Here is a 16,704-nt window from a genome sequence, read left to right as displayed (position 1 = left end):
AGAAAATTAAAGTACTGAAGTGGCCAGGTAATTCCCCAGACCTCAACCCGATTGAAAATCTATGGAAGCTCATAAAGTGGGGGATTGCCCAGGAAACTGTTACAAATAAGCATCAGTTAATTGAGAGACTCATTGCCACCTGGCACAGAGACGATAAAATAAAAGAAGACTGCCTGAGAAATATTTAAAGCATGCCAAGGAGGATCAAAGCTGTCATCGAAGCTTAAAGTGACACAAAATATTAAAAAAAATTGTTATTTAAGGTCAAAGAAAAAAATATTTTAAAATTTTGTAAAAAAACGTGTTTATGATCAATTTTTATATTATGTTTAGATCATTAGACGCTTATATGTATGCAGTTTTATTCTTTATTAAACACCAAAATAAAAAAGTTTTTTGAAGTGATCATAATAATTTGGTCACCCACTGTATATTAACATTTGTTTTTATTATGTTTTAGAAATTATTGTAAATGATAAATATCCTTAATATAAATTAGGTGTTTTCATTTAAAATAAAGTTAACAAATAAAGTGTTAAAAATAATAAAGCAGTAAAATCGTATCAGTATATTTCACAAAATTTACAGATCAGAAGAGATTTCTTACTCTACATAATTATCTTGGTCTCTATCAACAAAAACATTCACAACTGGAGCCTTGCAACATTCATTCTGAGAAGCAATGATTTTTTCACGTGATTCTTCATTCTGAACAGTAACGGCTATTTCACACACCGGAATAAATTTGAAATCGCAAGGATCATCGTTCCATAAAGAACCAGTACCGGATTTAAAGACTGTGAGGCAATTTTCATTTCCTCTTTTATTGTTTGGTTCTCCATCGTTCCAATTAGTAAATGTTATTGGTTCTCCTTTCAGCCAGAACCATTTGTTATCAATTTTGTGACCGGATGTCCAGAAGGCACCAGTTTGAGCTAAAATATAATAAAAAATCATATTTTAAATATTTCAGTCACAATTTAATATACGGTACATTCCATGTCAAATCACTCGAGACAAAAATTTGCGCATATCCGATTTAAGCTTCTGCAGAACGTAAAAATAAGACATTTAAGCCCAAACAGTTGTTTTAGCATAAGAGCTGTGAGACATTTTTGAGTAGGTATTTTAGGCAACCTGAAATTTTTTCAGGTGACTCTTCCATGACAGCCTAATACAAAAATGCCGGTCTGGCTGGAGGGTAGCGGTTATTTTCCCCAAAAATCCCCCCCAACAGTCCCGGCTTAAGAATCTTGAGGCCCCTAGACAACCCTATCTAGGAGGCCTCTTAAGAAACTTTTGTCTTTTCCCTCCAAAACCTTGGATAACCCCTCCATCTCCGAGGGGTATTCCCTTGATATATCAGTGAAAATTTTGTAGAATTAAACTTAAATTTTTGTTTCATTTTGTAAAACGTGTTGCTTGAAAAAATAAAACAAAGAAATAATCAAGAAATTGTTTGTTTATATAATTTTGTTTAAATTTAAACAAAAATTATTCCAAGATATTTTAAATTTTAACGCAATAAAACATTATTCTAGTTTTTTGTTATAGTTATCAATAGATGAACGATTTATTTTAAAGTACAATAATTTTTCTACCAATGAAAAAAAAAACAGAAGGTCGTAGAAAAAGTACAGTATTCTACTCACATGTAATGGCTATTACTCACTCTGATGAATAACGACACTCGCCTTCTGCTCGTTTCGTAAACTTCATCATCGTGAGTAATACCCATCATTACATACTCGTTGAATAATATACTATTACTTATTACATAATGTAATAATAAATACTTATGTATTAAGAGTTTTCAAAGCCTTATAATTATAAAGCAATTTTTCTGAGTTTCATAGAAATAAAACTACTTAAAATATCTTCAAATTCCAAATTTTCGAGCCTATCATTCTCAATAGCCATAATTGAAAAAAATGCTAGTTTGTTTTGTGCCATTGTTGAACGGCGACAGTTTTTAATAATTTTAATTTTTGAAAATGACCGTTCGCCTGTTGCATTTGTAATCATTTGCGTAAGATTAATTTTAAAAGCTACTGACAAATTTAGAAATTTCAATTCGAATTTGTTCACATAAATAATCCAAAAATACTATGAAGCAGAAATAAATTGTTTTCGCTACAAGTCCTAAAGATGGACAATAAAATATTTGAACTGCGTTCATCTTAAATTTCAGGTTCAATATCATCAGTATAGTTTTCATGTAGTACACACCTTTATTTGAGTATCACTCAGTTTTGAAAAAACACACAAAACACCAAATACTGAGTTCACCGACTCGTACGTTGTCAACTGACGACTCAGCTCAATAATTAGCTTATCCAAAATTGGTAGATTCGTTTCAACCATTAACTTTTCTCCACCCTGTAGAAAAACGTCAATGGAATTAGCATCATCAAAATGTAGTTTTCTTGCTCGCGTTTGTTCACTCTCGTTAGAATATTCAGATTATTGTAAATCGCAGGCCTTCTGCTCGTAGTAAGCAAAATGATCTCTTTGGGATTTTAAGAACTCCAAAAGTGAATTTAGAAGTTGAACTGTAGTTTCAAGTTCAATCTCTTCTCTTTGTAATGATACACTGACAGCATTGAATTTCTAAAATTGTAGCCCAAAACTCATTCATTATGAATGATTCTGTTTTGACATTTTTTTCAACAAACACCTAGCCTTATGAACTGTTTCAGCTTCCTGATTAGGGTGTTCAGCAAGAGTATGAAGAACAGAATTGAAGGCGTTGTAACCTTTAGACTAAGCTCTTGTTGAATCAGCCCTTGTAGTACATCTAGTGCTACTGGTTCTTTTAAGGACAAGGCTTAGATCGTGGCGAATGCGATCGCTCACTTGAGTTTAATTTAAGCATTTGTTCGTAGCTTCCCAACGGTGGGTAGAGGCTGAAAACAAAAGTTGTACACGGACTGAACAAATCCAAAATACGACATTGCTCCAACGTTTCCAACACAACTTTTAGCAGCGCTCACTCCAACTAAAACGAGTGTGCGGCACATGAAAATTTCATTTAATGCGGCATTTAATGTAAATTGCAAGTTTGTTAATCTTAGATAAATGTACCTGGAAACCATTGTATTTGCCTGATATGTAGCGAAAGGTATTGGTAATGAAGTAAAAGGTAGCGAAGGGGCGCTGACTCATTTGTTGCTCTTGCTTTTACTACTTTTCTAAGAAACCAGGCAGTATTGTTCCTCTACCAAACGGTATTCATTAGCGACTTATTTTCACAACATAGGCTTTCTACGTGAACAGAAAGAAGTACCTATTAATTGTAATGTAGTTTTATACGTCCACCATGACTTTTATGGTATTGCGTGATATTTAAATTTTTCAACATAATACAGCGTGTCTACTTGAGTTGGAAACATATGGGAAACTTTTTTATTAATAATTTTACGAAAAAAAGGTATTCTTTATAAAAAGTACTGCATGCCCCAAAACCTAAGATTCAATTATCAGATATCAAATTTTCTCAATATTATACGAGGTATGTCAAAAAATATGAATTTCGGCTAAGGGTAAAGTACCTTTATTTCTCTCAATATCGAAAATTCTTATTATGAAAAGTTGTTTGGAAATAAAAACCAAGCTCAAATATGTAATTACATGCTTCTAATTGGAAAAAAAATATTTTCCAAATTTTTCTCAAATTTATTGATACTAACTTCGTTTTTATTCATTACACATACGATAACTCTTTTATTATTACTTTTACGAAAAAAAAAGGTATTCTTTATAAAAATCTCTGTATGTCCTAAGACCGAAGATTCAATGAACAGATATGACATTTTATTAATTTTATACGAGTTATGTCAAAAAATATGAATTTCACTCAAGAGTAAAGTACCTTTATTTTTCACAATATTGAAAACGGTTATTAAAAAAGTTGTTTAGAATTAAAAACTATGTGTCAATATGCAATTACATCCTTCTAATTGAAATACTGTGAAATATAAAGGTGCTATAATATTGAGCGAATTTCATATTTTTTGACACACCTCGTATAAAATTAATAAAAGTTGATATATCATGGTTGTGTCTTAGATTCTAGACCATGCAAAGTTTTTTATGAAGAATAACTTTTTTTCGTAAAATGAATAATAAACGAGTTATGATATTTGTAATAATTAAAAACGATGTTGGGTATCCATAAATTTGAGAAAAATATTTTTTTTCAATAAGAAGCATGTAATTGCATATTTCATCTTAGTTTTTAATTCCAAACAACTTTTTATCATAAGAATTTTCGATATTGAGAGAAATAAAGGTACTTTACCCTTAGCCGAAATTCATATTTTTTGACATACCTCGTATAATATTGAGAAAATTTGATATCTGATAATTGAATCTTAGGTTTTGGGGCATGCAGAACTTTTTATAAAGAATAACTTTTTTTCGTAAAATTAATAATAAAAAAGTTTCCCATATGTTTCCAACTCAAGTAGACACACTAATTTTTATTTATATCTAATTATTATTTTTTCATTTTGGGACCTACGAGGCCCTTTTGGTGCCGAGGCCCCTAGACAACTGCCTACTTTGACTAATGGTTAATCCGGCGCTGCCCCCCAAAGTTAAAAAAAGGGGTGAACTTGTTATTACAAAAAATATCATTGGCGTGACTTTAAACTAAATTTAAATATCCAAATATATAGAAAATAAACAGGCCAGGCGATTTGAGGGCGATTTTAACTCTGCAAGATACTTGCATGGGCGCCCCAGGATTATTTACGGGGGGTGCATCTGAACTTCAGAAGATTTCATGTGAATCTGTACATACTATTAAAGAGTATAAAATACACAACTATACATGCATAGATATGTACATTCCTTCCGGATTAAAAATAAATATTCTAAAAAAGACAGGTTTTTTTTGGTGAAATTTTCCAACTGCCAGGTGATTAAACAAATTACGCGTGCATGTAAATGAAAAGCGCTATAGGTAAGCAGCAGTGTGAGAAAGAACGTATACCGATAGCTGTTTGCGTCCTATATTGTAGCTGAGCGAGAACATTTTATTAATTAAAGAAAAATAATATGTACTATACAATAGATTTTGTAAATATGATAGAAAAAGACAAATTGGTATACTTTGGTATACTTTGGTCATATACTAAGGAATAAAAAACCTGATGTGATTGGTTATATAAGGAAAAGTGCAAGAAAAAAGAGAACCGGGAAGACGATGCATATCCTGGTTGAAAAATTTAAAGTAATGGAGTGTTAAAAACAACAATAGAACTCTTCAGAATCGCTGCAGACAGAATAACATGGGCCGTGATGATCGCCATTGTCATGAAAGGATGAGGCACACGAAGAAGCAGAAAATTGAGTTAACTAAAAAAAAAAAAAAGATTTCAGTTATAAAAAGAACATGTATGTAAGCTTACCTTCAGCAATATAGCTGAAATTCTCTTTGGTTCGCTGATGAACTATAGCATCATAAACTGATTGAGACAAACAATCTCCCTCAAACTAATTAAAATATAATTTATCCATATTTAGTATCCATCCATTTCCGTTAGGTGTTAAAGAACTGGGGACTTGCAAATATGCGATTCGCCAAATTCTCGTGATATACTGAGTTCTTAGCAGAGGTTGTCTCAATTAGGCTTTGCACAGAGGCAAAGTAATTGAATCACACTTTTTCAATATTTTCTTAAAAGGCTCATTTTTCTTATTAGACTTTTAATTTCGGCAGAATGTTTGAAATCGTGCTGTGTTGATATATGATAAATTTTTTGTACCATAAATTTCGCACACAAATTCTTCTAAAGTTTCGAAAATTTCATCGCGCATACCGGTAATGTGGGCAACTCCAAGATCCGTTAATGCTTTCTGATAAATTAATTTTTTTTTAATATTTTAAACGGTCTTATCTTGCCCTTTTGGAAAAAGACGAACTATAATCACATCCGGTTAATGCGTGGAAAGCAGGCAAACTCGTACATAAAGATGGCTCTAATTCATTTATGTGCATTTTAGAATTTCTTATCATACTCCATGAAAATCTCCAGATCGTCACTTTGGAGATGATCCATGTTTTCAAGCATAATTATTAAAACATCTCTATCAGAAGTTTTAATAAGAACATTGGTCTTTGCTAATGTATTAAGCTTACATACGTGATGAACTATCTTCGTGTCGGCTTCTTCGTGATTTTCGCAGGTCATGTTATCGTCGATCGATATTTCTATACCATCATTATTTACAACATACGAATAACATAAATCATAATTTAAATTTATTAATAAATTACCAATAAAAGGCACCATCTCATCTGTAGACCAATGTTCAATAAAATTTTTTACAAAACTCTGCTTAAATTTAATATTTTTTAAATCCTTGACAAAATTTGTTAGTATCCATCCATTTCCGTTAGGTGTTGAAGAATTACCTATAGCCCTTTTCATTCACATGCACGCGTAATTTGTTTAATCACCTGACAGTTGGGAAATTTTACCAAAAAAAACCTGAATTTTTAAGAATGTTTATTTTTAATACTAAAAAATACTCTGTCAAAATAATAATTGCACCTCCCTGTCCGGAAGGAATGTACATAGCTATGCATGTATAGTTGTATATTTTATACTCGTTAATATTATGTACAGATTCAGATGAAATCTTCTGAAGTTCAGATGCAGATGATAAATAATTCTGGGGCGCCCATGCAAGTATCTTGCAGAGTTAAAATCGCCTGGCCTGTTTATTTTCTTTATATACATATTTGAATATTTAAATTTAGTTTAAAGTCACGCCAATGATATTTTTTGTAAAAACAATGTTCACCCTTTTTTTAATTTGGGGGGATTTTTGGGGAAAATAACCGCTACCCTTCAGCCAGACCGGCATTTTTCTATTAGGCTATCATGGAAGAATCACCTGAAAAAATTTCAGGTTAGGCCAGTGGTTTCCAACCTTTTTGTACTGGCGCCCCCCTTAAAAACCCAAAAATTGTTGCGCCCCCCTTAAAAACCCAAAAATTGTTGCGCCCCCCTTAAATACCCAAAAATTATTGCGCCCCCTTAATTTTTCTAACAATCTAATTTGATAAACTCAACTGATACTCTAATTTATTTAATGAGCTACAAAATAATATACCTACAATATCATGTAAAAATAAAACAATTTCCTAATGGTAACAAACAATTGTAACAGCTACAAGCCCCCCTTGTAACAGTCTCGCGCCCCCCTAGGGGGGCGCGCCCCACAGGTTGGAAACCACTGGGTTAGGCCTACTCAAAAATGTCTCACAGCTCTCGGACCATTTTCGGAACGAATTAATGAATTTAGTTCCGTGTCATCCTTTAAAGTAGAAGACGTCGAAATTGAAGTTGTTGACATCTACATATACCTTGGACATATGATAAAAATTAGCAGAGACAATCAAACTTCTGAGTTGCCAAGAAGAATAACTCTGGGATGGGCAGCAGATGGAAGACTGCGTTAGGTATATTTTTAAAGGAGACATACTTATCAGCTTAAAAAGAAGACTGTTTAATCAATGTGTCCTGCCTGTTCTTACATATAGCGCAGAGACAGTAATGACATCTACACGAAAACTACAACTGACGCAACGTAGAACGGAAAGATCAGTGTTGGGCATTATGTTGAGAGATAGGGTAAGAAACAAATCGTAGAAGAAGTGGTGTAGAACACATTACAAAACACATAGCCAAAATTAAATGGAAGTGAACAGGAAACGTCACTAGAATGAATGAAAATAGGTGGACCAAAAAAATCTTGGAGTGGAGACCGGGAGCGGATAGACGAAACCCGGGAAGACCACCCACAAGATAAGGAGAATTACCCGACCATGACATAAAGAGAACTTGTACCAACTGGATTGCAGCAGCGCAAGATATATCTGAATGGAAGTTTTTCGAGGAGGCCTATGTTCAGCAGTGGACGACTATGAGCTGATGATGAATAGTCGTTTTCCTGAAAACCTACAATGTTTTAGTTAGAATCTAAAAATATCATTTTTAGCGAGCGATTTTACAGTAATTTGGTATTTACACTGCGCGCCAAAATTACCGCATAATTTTAAAATAATAATTTCAGTCGCAATGAAAAGAAATTTGTTTGTTCTTTTGTTCTTTAAAGTTGCATTTAGAACATATGAAACACAAAACTTTTCTTTTTTTACAAAAAATGTATTGCAATAAAACTATCTATCATCATAAATAAATGACGGAACTGAAAATTTTTAGAGTCCAAGATACTAGAATATAGCGAGTATTGCATCCTCTGGCATTTATTACTGCTTGGCAACGATCTCATACAACAATTACAGTTCTTATTCCATCATGATCAATTTGATCCTAAATTTCATCTAATCGCAAAAACAGTTGATCTTCTAAAGTATTTGGTGCATTAGATAGTTGTCGTAGTAGTCTCCGTACGCTGTCCCCAGGGGCGTAACAGATGCCCACTCAGCATAAAGCTTGCGGGGGTGAGGGGGGACAATATGTCAGGGGCCCCATCTTGTCGTCTAATATTATGTAAAAGGGTGTTTTATATGTTTTATATTATTTTAGGCATAGATGAAAAATGTAAGTTGCCATAAACGGTGCATGAATACACTAGTATCCCAGTAAATAGCAGTTTTGGAGTGTAATTATCAGCGCCACGACGGATTTGCTTGACAATTTGGATTTAGGTTCCACTTCATCTTTAAAGTTAGACATGTGTAGTTGGTTACTTTTACTTGGGGGCGAACGGGGTGACCCTCGGGGGTGAAAAACATACGTTTAAAATTAGTCCTGAAATGGGTAAATTGACCAATTCTATGCAATCGCTATGACGCTATCGAAAAAATCGCGTCGCAAAAGTGGAATTGGGTAGGACACGTCGCCAGATTGTCAGACAACCGATGGACAAAACGTATTGTCGAGAGGAGGGCACGAGAAGAAGCACTACGGAGCAGAGGACGCCCACTAACCAGATGGATCGACGATCTGAAGCATGTTATCGGCAACTGGATGCAAGCCGCACAGAACAGAGACAGATGAAAAGAGCTGAGGGAGACCTATGTCCAGCAGTGCATGCGCACGGGTTGATGATGATGAAACTTTATACAAATAAAATTACTTACAGATTTTTTGAAGTTTAGAAGTAACACTGTCGCTTTTTTCTTTTGACTGGATACTAACTAATGACATTCCAGCTGCCTCACATGCAGCAACAGCCTGCTTATAATGAACCTATAACAAATTTTATGCATTTTTTATATTATATTTTTTTAAATGACAATGTAAACAGTTTTTTAAGAGATGGATTAAAATTATCTAAATTAATAAATTAGAGCAATAGCTGTTTGCGTAAATTTTTGAGTCTATTCTTCATATAAAGAGTTTTTGGTTCTACAGTGTGCTTCTAAAGTATGGAAACAAAGATATCTGTGACGCCTATGTTTATATTTTCGACGTTGTCAAAAAATGTACATTTTGTGATATACAGGGTGTTAGTAAATAAGTATGAGATACTTTAAGGGCTAATTCTACATGAAAAAATAATGATGCTTTTCTCTATAAACATATGTCCGCAAATGCTTCGTTTCCGAGATACAGGGTGTTGAAATTTTTATTTCAAACTTCCAATTTATTTATTGCTCTAAGACCAGTTGAGCTATGAAACTGAAATTTGGAGAGTTTTAGGAGGTGGTTATTGCGCATTTTTTGACATACAATAAAGAATTTTGTATTCATCATTGGCGCGCATACGGGTAATAGTCTGAATTTTTTTAAAATATAAAAATAGTACGCCACTGAGATATTTCAAATTAAAAATTATTTTTAAATTCCACGTTTAATTTTTGATAAAAACTATTTCTTGCATTTTTTTCATATGGTGCACCGTTTTTATGCAGAAAAATAAATCATGTTGACGCGTATTTTTCATTTTCTTAATACTTTAACAAGAGACAAGAACTATCCAATATAATAATAATACTAAACTAGAACAATAACAGAAAATATTACTAATACGATTTTAACTAGATCCAAAGCTGCAAGAAATGTTTAAAATGATCTCCATTATAGGTAACAGAAGAATTTTATATTCATCATTGGCGCGCGTACGGGTAATAGTCTGAATTTCTTTTAAGAAAAAAAAATAGCACGCCACTGAGATATGTCAAACTAAAAATCATTTTTGAATTACTCGTTCAGTTTCCGACAAAAAATCTTTCTTGCCTTTTTTTTCATATGGCGCCGTTTTTATACAAAAAAAATAAAACATCTTAACACTTAGGTACAAAGTATTCGAGGTAGTTTCCATATTATAGAAACTTAGTTCAAATACTTTGTAAACGTTAAGATGTTTTATTTTTTTGCATAAAAACGACGCCGCACATAAAAAAAGGCAAGAAAGAGTTTTTGTCGTAAATTCAACGAGCAATTCAAAACTGATTTTTAATTTGACATATATCAGTAGCGTACTATTTTGTTCTTAAAAAAATTCAATATTGTTGCCATTACCCGTACTCGCGCCAATGATGAATATAAAATTCCCCTGTCACCTCTAAAGGAGGTCATTTTTAACGTTTGTTATAGCTCTGCATCTAGTTAAAATCTTATTATTAATATTTTCTGTTATTGTTGTAGTTTAGTATTATCATATTGGATAGTTCTTGATAAATGTAATAAAAACATGAAAAATACGCGTCAAGATGTTTTATTTTTCTGCATAAATATGGTGCACCATATGAAAAAAGGCGAGAAAGGATTTTTATGGTAAATTAGACGTGAAATTTAAAAATAATTTTTAATTCGAAATATGTCAGTGGCGTACTTTTTTTTCTTTAAAAAAATTCATACCATTACCCGTAGGCGCGCCAGTGATAAATACAAAATTCTTAATTGTATGTCAAAAAATGCACAAATACCTCTCAAAACACACCAAATTTAATTTTCATAGCTCAACCGATCCTAGAGCAATAAATAAATTGGCAGTTTGAAATAAAAATTTCAACACTCCGTATCTCGGAAAGGAAGCATTTGCGGACATACGTTTATAGAGCAAACTGTCATTATTTTTTCATGTAGAATTACCCCTTAAAGTTTGTCATACTTATTTACTAACAACCTATATATGGTTAATATGCGTATTTTTAAATGGGACCACCCGTACATTTTACAATCTTTGTATATGTATGTAGAAAAACGAAAGACAATTCATAACGACGCGTTCCACTTGCGACAGAATAATAATAATAATAATAATAATAATAACCTGTGGGAGTTTTTTGTCAGTTCTTCTATCAGGCGCGGCCCCCTGCGAATGGGGGATACTTTCTGGGTATTCGTAGCGCCAGTACCCAGAGAGTAGCAGGGATACTTGCCGTGGAACAAAAACTGACACCTGGCAGTAGGTATAAAATGCACACCCATTGATATGGAGAATTATGGTTTATGTTTAGGATCGCTGCCTGGGGATCGCCAGGGCACGTCTGGAGCCGGCGCTGGACGTGACAGCATGCGGGACGTCGGTGGCAGGGTGTTGAGGAGGCGGGCCCCTGTCACACAAACAGCTACAGCCCAACAACAAGAACAACAACCACAAGCGAGCCAAACAACAGCAAGAGCTCCACTCGCTGAAGGTGCTGCGCTGGAACATCAGCCGGCGCTCACTCAAGCGGGACGACCAAGGCAGCGCATGAAATGGACTGTGTCCATCAACGAAAGCATTTTGCGCTTCTATTATAAGGTGACCAACCTCGGTCAAGAAACGATCGGCTACAGACAACAGCTGTATGCCGAATTTTGCAGGGAGTACCCAGATATTCAAATATCGGAGCAAAGAGTATCAGATCAATACCGGGTAATCATAAGAAACAACCTTATCCCAGATACTAGACGCAATACGATCAAAAGCGAAGTCGAACGGGAAATTAATAACCAAGAGCTAGTTTTAGATCAAGTCCCTAATGAAATCCTTGATGAGCAGATTCCTGAGATTCCCATACCAGAAACTCAACCTGACAATACACAGCAGGAAAACAACGAGTTGCGCGATAGTCTAGAAAGCGAAATGGCTCGTGCCGTACAAGAGTTTAATGGAACAAATCCACTTAGCAGACCACCGCTACCACGAATAAACTCTTGTAAGAAACTAGGTGCGCTGTTACAAATTGTGAATACTGAAGACCTACCCAATTATGTCGTAGAAGCCCACACATTGGAGTATCTGCATATGCTAATCTACTGTGCAGCAACAGCAATTGCCAATGTAATGGGCGTTAAGATCAGAACACGACGGGGTACTAATAACGGAAGGACTGGTAACAGAATTGCACCCTGGGAAAAAAGACTTCTCGGGAAAATTGAATTACTGCGTAGGGATATTGGTCAAGTCACAGAATATATAAGAGGTGTAACAAGTAGAAAAATCATTAAGAGAGCTGAAGAAATAATGCGGAGCACTGCAAGACACTCGAGATACGATCCAGAAAATAACACAGCTCAACAGTGTCTGGATACATTAAAACAAAAACTCTCCGTCTATTCAGGACGATTAAGAAGGTATAAAGTTAGTAACAACCGAAAATGTGACAATGCACTTTTTGAGAACTCTGAGAAGGCGTTTTACCGAAAACTCAATTCCACCGTAGAAAGTGTCGACAAGTCTTACCCAAGCCAAGAAGAAATTCATGAGATTTGGGGAAATCAACTTTCCACACCAGCTGCTCTTAACAACAATGCTGGCTGGATAGAAGATACGACGCACAACTGTCACCACTACGTCACTGCTAACTACGAACCATTCACGACTGAAGAAGTCTCAAATGTCATCAAAGAGCTTCATAACTGGAAATCTCCTGGACCAGACGGAGTTCAGAACTTTTGGCTTAAAAAGTTTTGGAGTATTCATGAGTGCTTATCAACATTAATTAATCATGTTATTTCTAATCCGCAGGAATTACCATCATTTCTAACTCAGGGAACTACTTATTTAATACCCAAGGATCAAAATAACACCCAAGATCCATCCAAGTACTGCCCAATTACTTGTCTTTCAACTTTGTATAAATTGGTCACATCCTGTGTAACCCGGCGTATCTACCAACACTGTGCTCTAAACAATATCATAGAGCCTCAACAGAAAGGATGCGCTAAGGGTTCCATGGGTTGCAAAGAACAGCTTATCATCGACTCAGTCATTTCTAACCAGGCATTCACTAAAAAAAGGAACCTTTTTACTGCTTTTATTGACTATAAAAAGGCCTTTGATTCAGTACCGCATGAATGGCTAATAGATATATTGAAAATATACAAAGTCGATGATAACATAGTGACCTTTTTAAGGCATATAATGAGAGATTGGAAGACTAAAATTCACCTCCAAATACCTGGTGAAAACAATATCGAAACCGAAAATATCGCAATCAACCGGGGCCTGTTTCAAGGAGACTCGTTGAGTCCACTGTGGTTCTGTTTAGCTTTGAACCCCCTTTCCCAACTATTAAACTCCACTGACTCAGGTTTTAGCATTAAAAGCAATAATACTGTAGTAGCGAAGCTCAATCATCTGTTGTATATGGATGATTTGAAATTAATGGCTTCCACTCGAGAACACCTAGAAGAGATGCTAAAAACTGTAGAAACATTCTCTAATGATATTAGTATGCAGTTCGGTCTAGACAAGTGCCGTGTTTTGAATATAGTCAGAGGAAAGGTACAGCCCGGTGGATTCGATATGCAAAATGGCCAGAACATCGAGGCCATAGGCGATAACGATATGTACAAATATCTTGGAGTAAAGCAGGCGCGGAAAATTGACCATAAGCAAATGAAAACTGAGATAACAACTAAGTTTATAAGAAGGGTAAAGCAACTGCTTCGTTCACAGCTTAACAGTAAAAATTTGTTTAAGGCACTGAACACCTACGCTTGTTCCGCGCTTAGCTATTCATTTGGTATTGTTAAGTGGACAAAAACGGATATAGAAAATCTTCAGCGAAAAGTACGAACACACCTCACAAAGGCACAAAAACACCACCCTAAAAGTGCAGTAGAACGAACGACATTACCCCGATATTTAGGAGGAAGAGGACTTATGGATATAGGTGAGCAATTAGATAAACAGATTGCTAATTTAAGAACTTATTTTCAGATGCAGGCTGAGACATCTACTCTACACCGCGCAATTTGCGCAGTAGATGACACAACACCGATCAAACTGAGGGAACCAGAAATGCGCATAAACCACCTTACTAAGGACGAAAAACTGCGCACCTGGATGGGTAAACCTCTGCACGGGCGACATCCCAATGAGGTTAGACAAGACTATGTCGACAATACAGCGTCGAACTATTGGTTGACATCAGGAAAGATGTTCCCTGAAACGGAGGGTTCATTACTGGCCATTCAGGATCAGGTTATACCAACCAGAAATTACCTGAAATATATCGTCAAAGACCCTCAGGTTCAAAACGACAGATGCCGATATGGATGTCAAGCCCAAGAAACCATCCAACATATTACAGGGGGCTGCCAGGCATTTGCTGCAACTGAATACAACGAACGGCATGACGCAGTGGGAAAAATCCTTCATCAAGAGATAGCTAACAAGCTGGGACTTCTCCAAACGGACCATCTCCCTTATTATCAATACGTCCCTGAGCGTATGCTTGAGGATGGCAACTACAAGCTATACTGGGACCGCAGTGTGCTCACAGACCAAACAGTGGCACATAATAGACCAGATCTCGTACTAGTTAATAAATTAACAAGACAAACAACACTAATTGATGTGGCGATACCTAACAACAATAATCTACGTAGTAAATTTACTGAAAAGATCGCCAAGTATAGAGATCTGGAAATTCAAATACGGAGACAATGGAGAATGCAAAGTACCCAGACGATACCTATTGTTATGTCTACTACTGGAGTCATTCCGAAGACCCTCCTCGAAAGCATAAAAAAGCTGGGTCTCAATGAACATATTTATAAGACCATGCAGAAAGCTGTACTACTTGCGACGGCCAGAAGTGTAAGAAAATTTTTGGGAGATACACCTGCATTCCAAGTCACCTAGGGCTCGATAACACGGAAAGAGTCCCACCAGAGCTCAATCCTTTTGATACCGTAGGTATCTGGGATGAGTCAATTTTCCCCTCAGAGGGAGTGTGAGCCGTATGGCTAAATCTGGATAATAATAATAAACCGACTTTTATTAACAAAAAATAATAAGTATAACAAAAATGTACATTCTCTAAAGTAGAGGGCGAAGTTTATTTTTGCTGTGTTCTAAGACACAACAAAAATATTCTTCCACTTAACCCCAGTGTAATAGTAGTCTTATGGTTCTAACAAAACAGTAGTAAAGAATATAATATTGAACAGTAAGATAGTAAAAAAAAATGCACCTCACAAGGAAGACGGACCCACTTACTTTTTTATTACTATGAGAAAGAGAAAAAAATCACGGCACCTTAATTTTGAATGTTTAGGAGACGGCGTTTAAGCAAGAATTTAAATTTTGGTATGTTACATGTTACATGTAGATGGAATCTTATTATATAAACTGCTGATTTGATAACTATAAGAGCGTCGATAAAGCTCACTTGAAAAAGGAGGAATAGTCAACAATCCCCTATTTCTTATATTTATATTGTGAACATCAGAGCGATATTTTATTTTTTGATGTAGGTAAGATGGTTTTTTATTTACAATTACTTTATGACAAAGAGTGAGAAAATGATGTTTTCTTCTATTCTCCATATTTAACCATTTAGTTTCTTTTAATTTATGCGATACTCTTTGTCGCCTTCTTATACCAAAAATTAAACGAAAACACAAATTTTGAACCTTTTGGATCTTATTTTTATATACTAGAGTTAAATTTGGTCCATACAATACATCCGCGTAATTAAATAATGATAATACAAGTGTTTCACAAAGCTGTTTTTTCATATGAATTGAAAATAAATGGCGATTTCCATAAATCATTTTAATATTACAGTAAGCGCGTTGTATCAGTATATTTACATGTTTCTGGAACCTTAGTTCGGAGTCAAGAGTAACACCTAAGTTTTTTGCAGCATTTACAACTTCAAGTTTTTCATTGTTTATATAAATGTTAATTGAATTTATCAAATATTGCTGATGATGCTTATTACCAAATAACATTACTTTTGATTTCGTTGGATTAATAATCAGGCAGTGCTCAGTTGCATAATCAATAAATGCTTTTAGATTGTCATTAATAATTTTGCAGGCATTTTCCATATCATCTGGCTTAAAATTTAAATACAATTGGGTATCATCACCATATAAGTGCACGTTGCAATTCCGAATTTTGGTTAAAAGTTGCGAAGTATATATAGAGAACAATAAAGGTCCAAAGATGGAACCTTGTGGAACACCTGATTTAAGTAATAGAAAGTTTGAATTTACACCATTGATATAAACTTGCTGCTCTCTAAATTTGAGATACTGTTCAAGTAAAGTACTGGCATTATTAGAAAATCCTATATATTTTAACATGCTAATCATAAGATCGTAATGTATGGTATCGAATGCACGACTGAAATCTAATAACACTAACACTGTGCACTAACCTTGATCTACTCCTTTTAAAATATCATCAGTAATATGAAGTAAAGCAGTAGTACAACTATATCCTTTACGGAAACCTGACTGAATAGAAGGAAGTAATGAATTAACATGTAAA

At 34.8% G+C, this 16,704-nt stretch overlaps 1 protein-coding gene across 1 annotated transcript in view; it reads right to left on the bottom strand.

Moving 5' to 3' along the window:
• Nucleotides 1-553: 553 nt before the first annotated feature.
• Nucleotides 554-16,704, bottom strand: part of LOC126890050 (macrophage mannose receptor 1-like) — a 77,008-nt gene continuing 60,857 nt past the window's right edge. Inside the window, exons 9-10 of the mRNA XM_050658880.1 lie at nt 9,122-9,230; nt 554-935 (exon numbers count right to left, since the gene is read on the bottom strand). Coding sequence (XP_050514837.1) covers nt 604-935; nt 9,122-9,230 — 441 coding nt within the window. The 3' untranslated portion in view covers nt 554-603. The remainder of the gene's footprint in view (nt 936-9,121; nt 9,231-16,704) is intronic.

Source organism: Diabrotica virgifera, chromosome 8 (genome assembly GCF_917563875.1).
Source record: "Diabrotica virgifera virgifera chromosome 8, PGI_DIABVI_V3a".
Classification (NCBI taxonomy): domain Eukaryota; kingdom Metazoa; phylum Arthropoda; class Insecta; order Coleoptera; family Chrysomelidae; genus Diabrotica; species Diabrotica virgifera.
The sequence above is the reverse complement of the archived record's forward strand: the minus strand, read 5'-3'. Positions and strand labels throughout refer to the sequence as shown.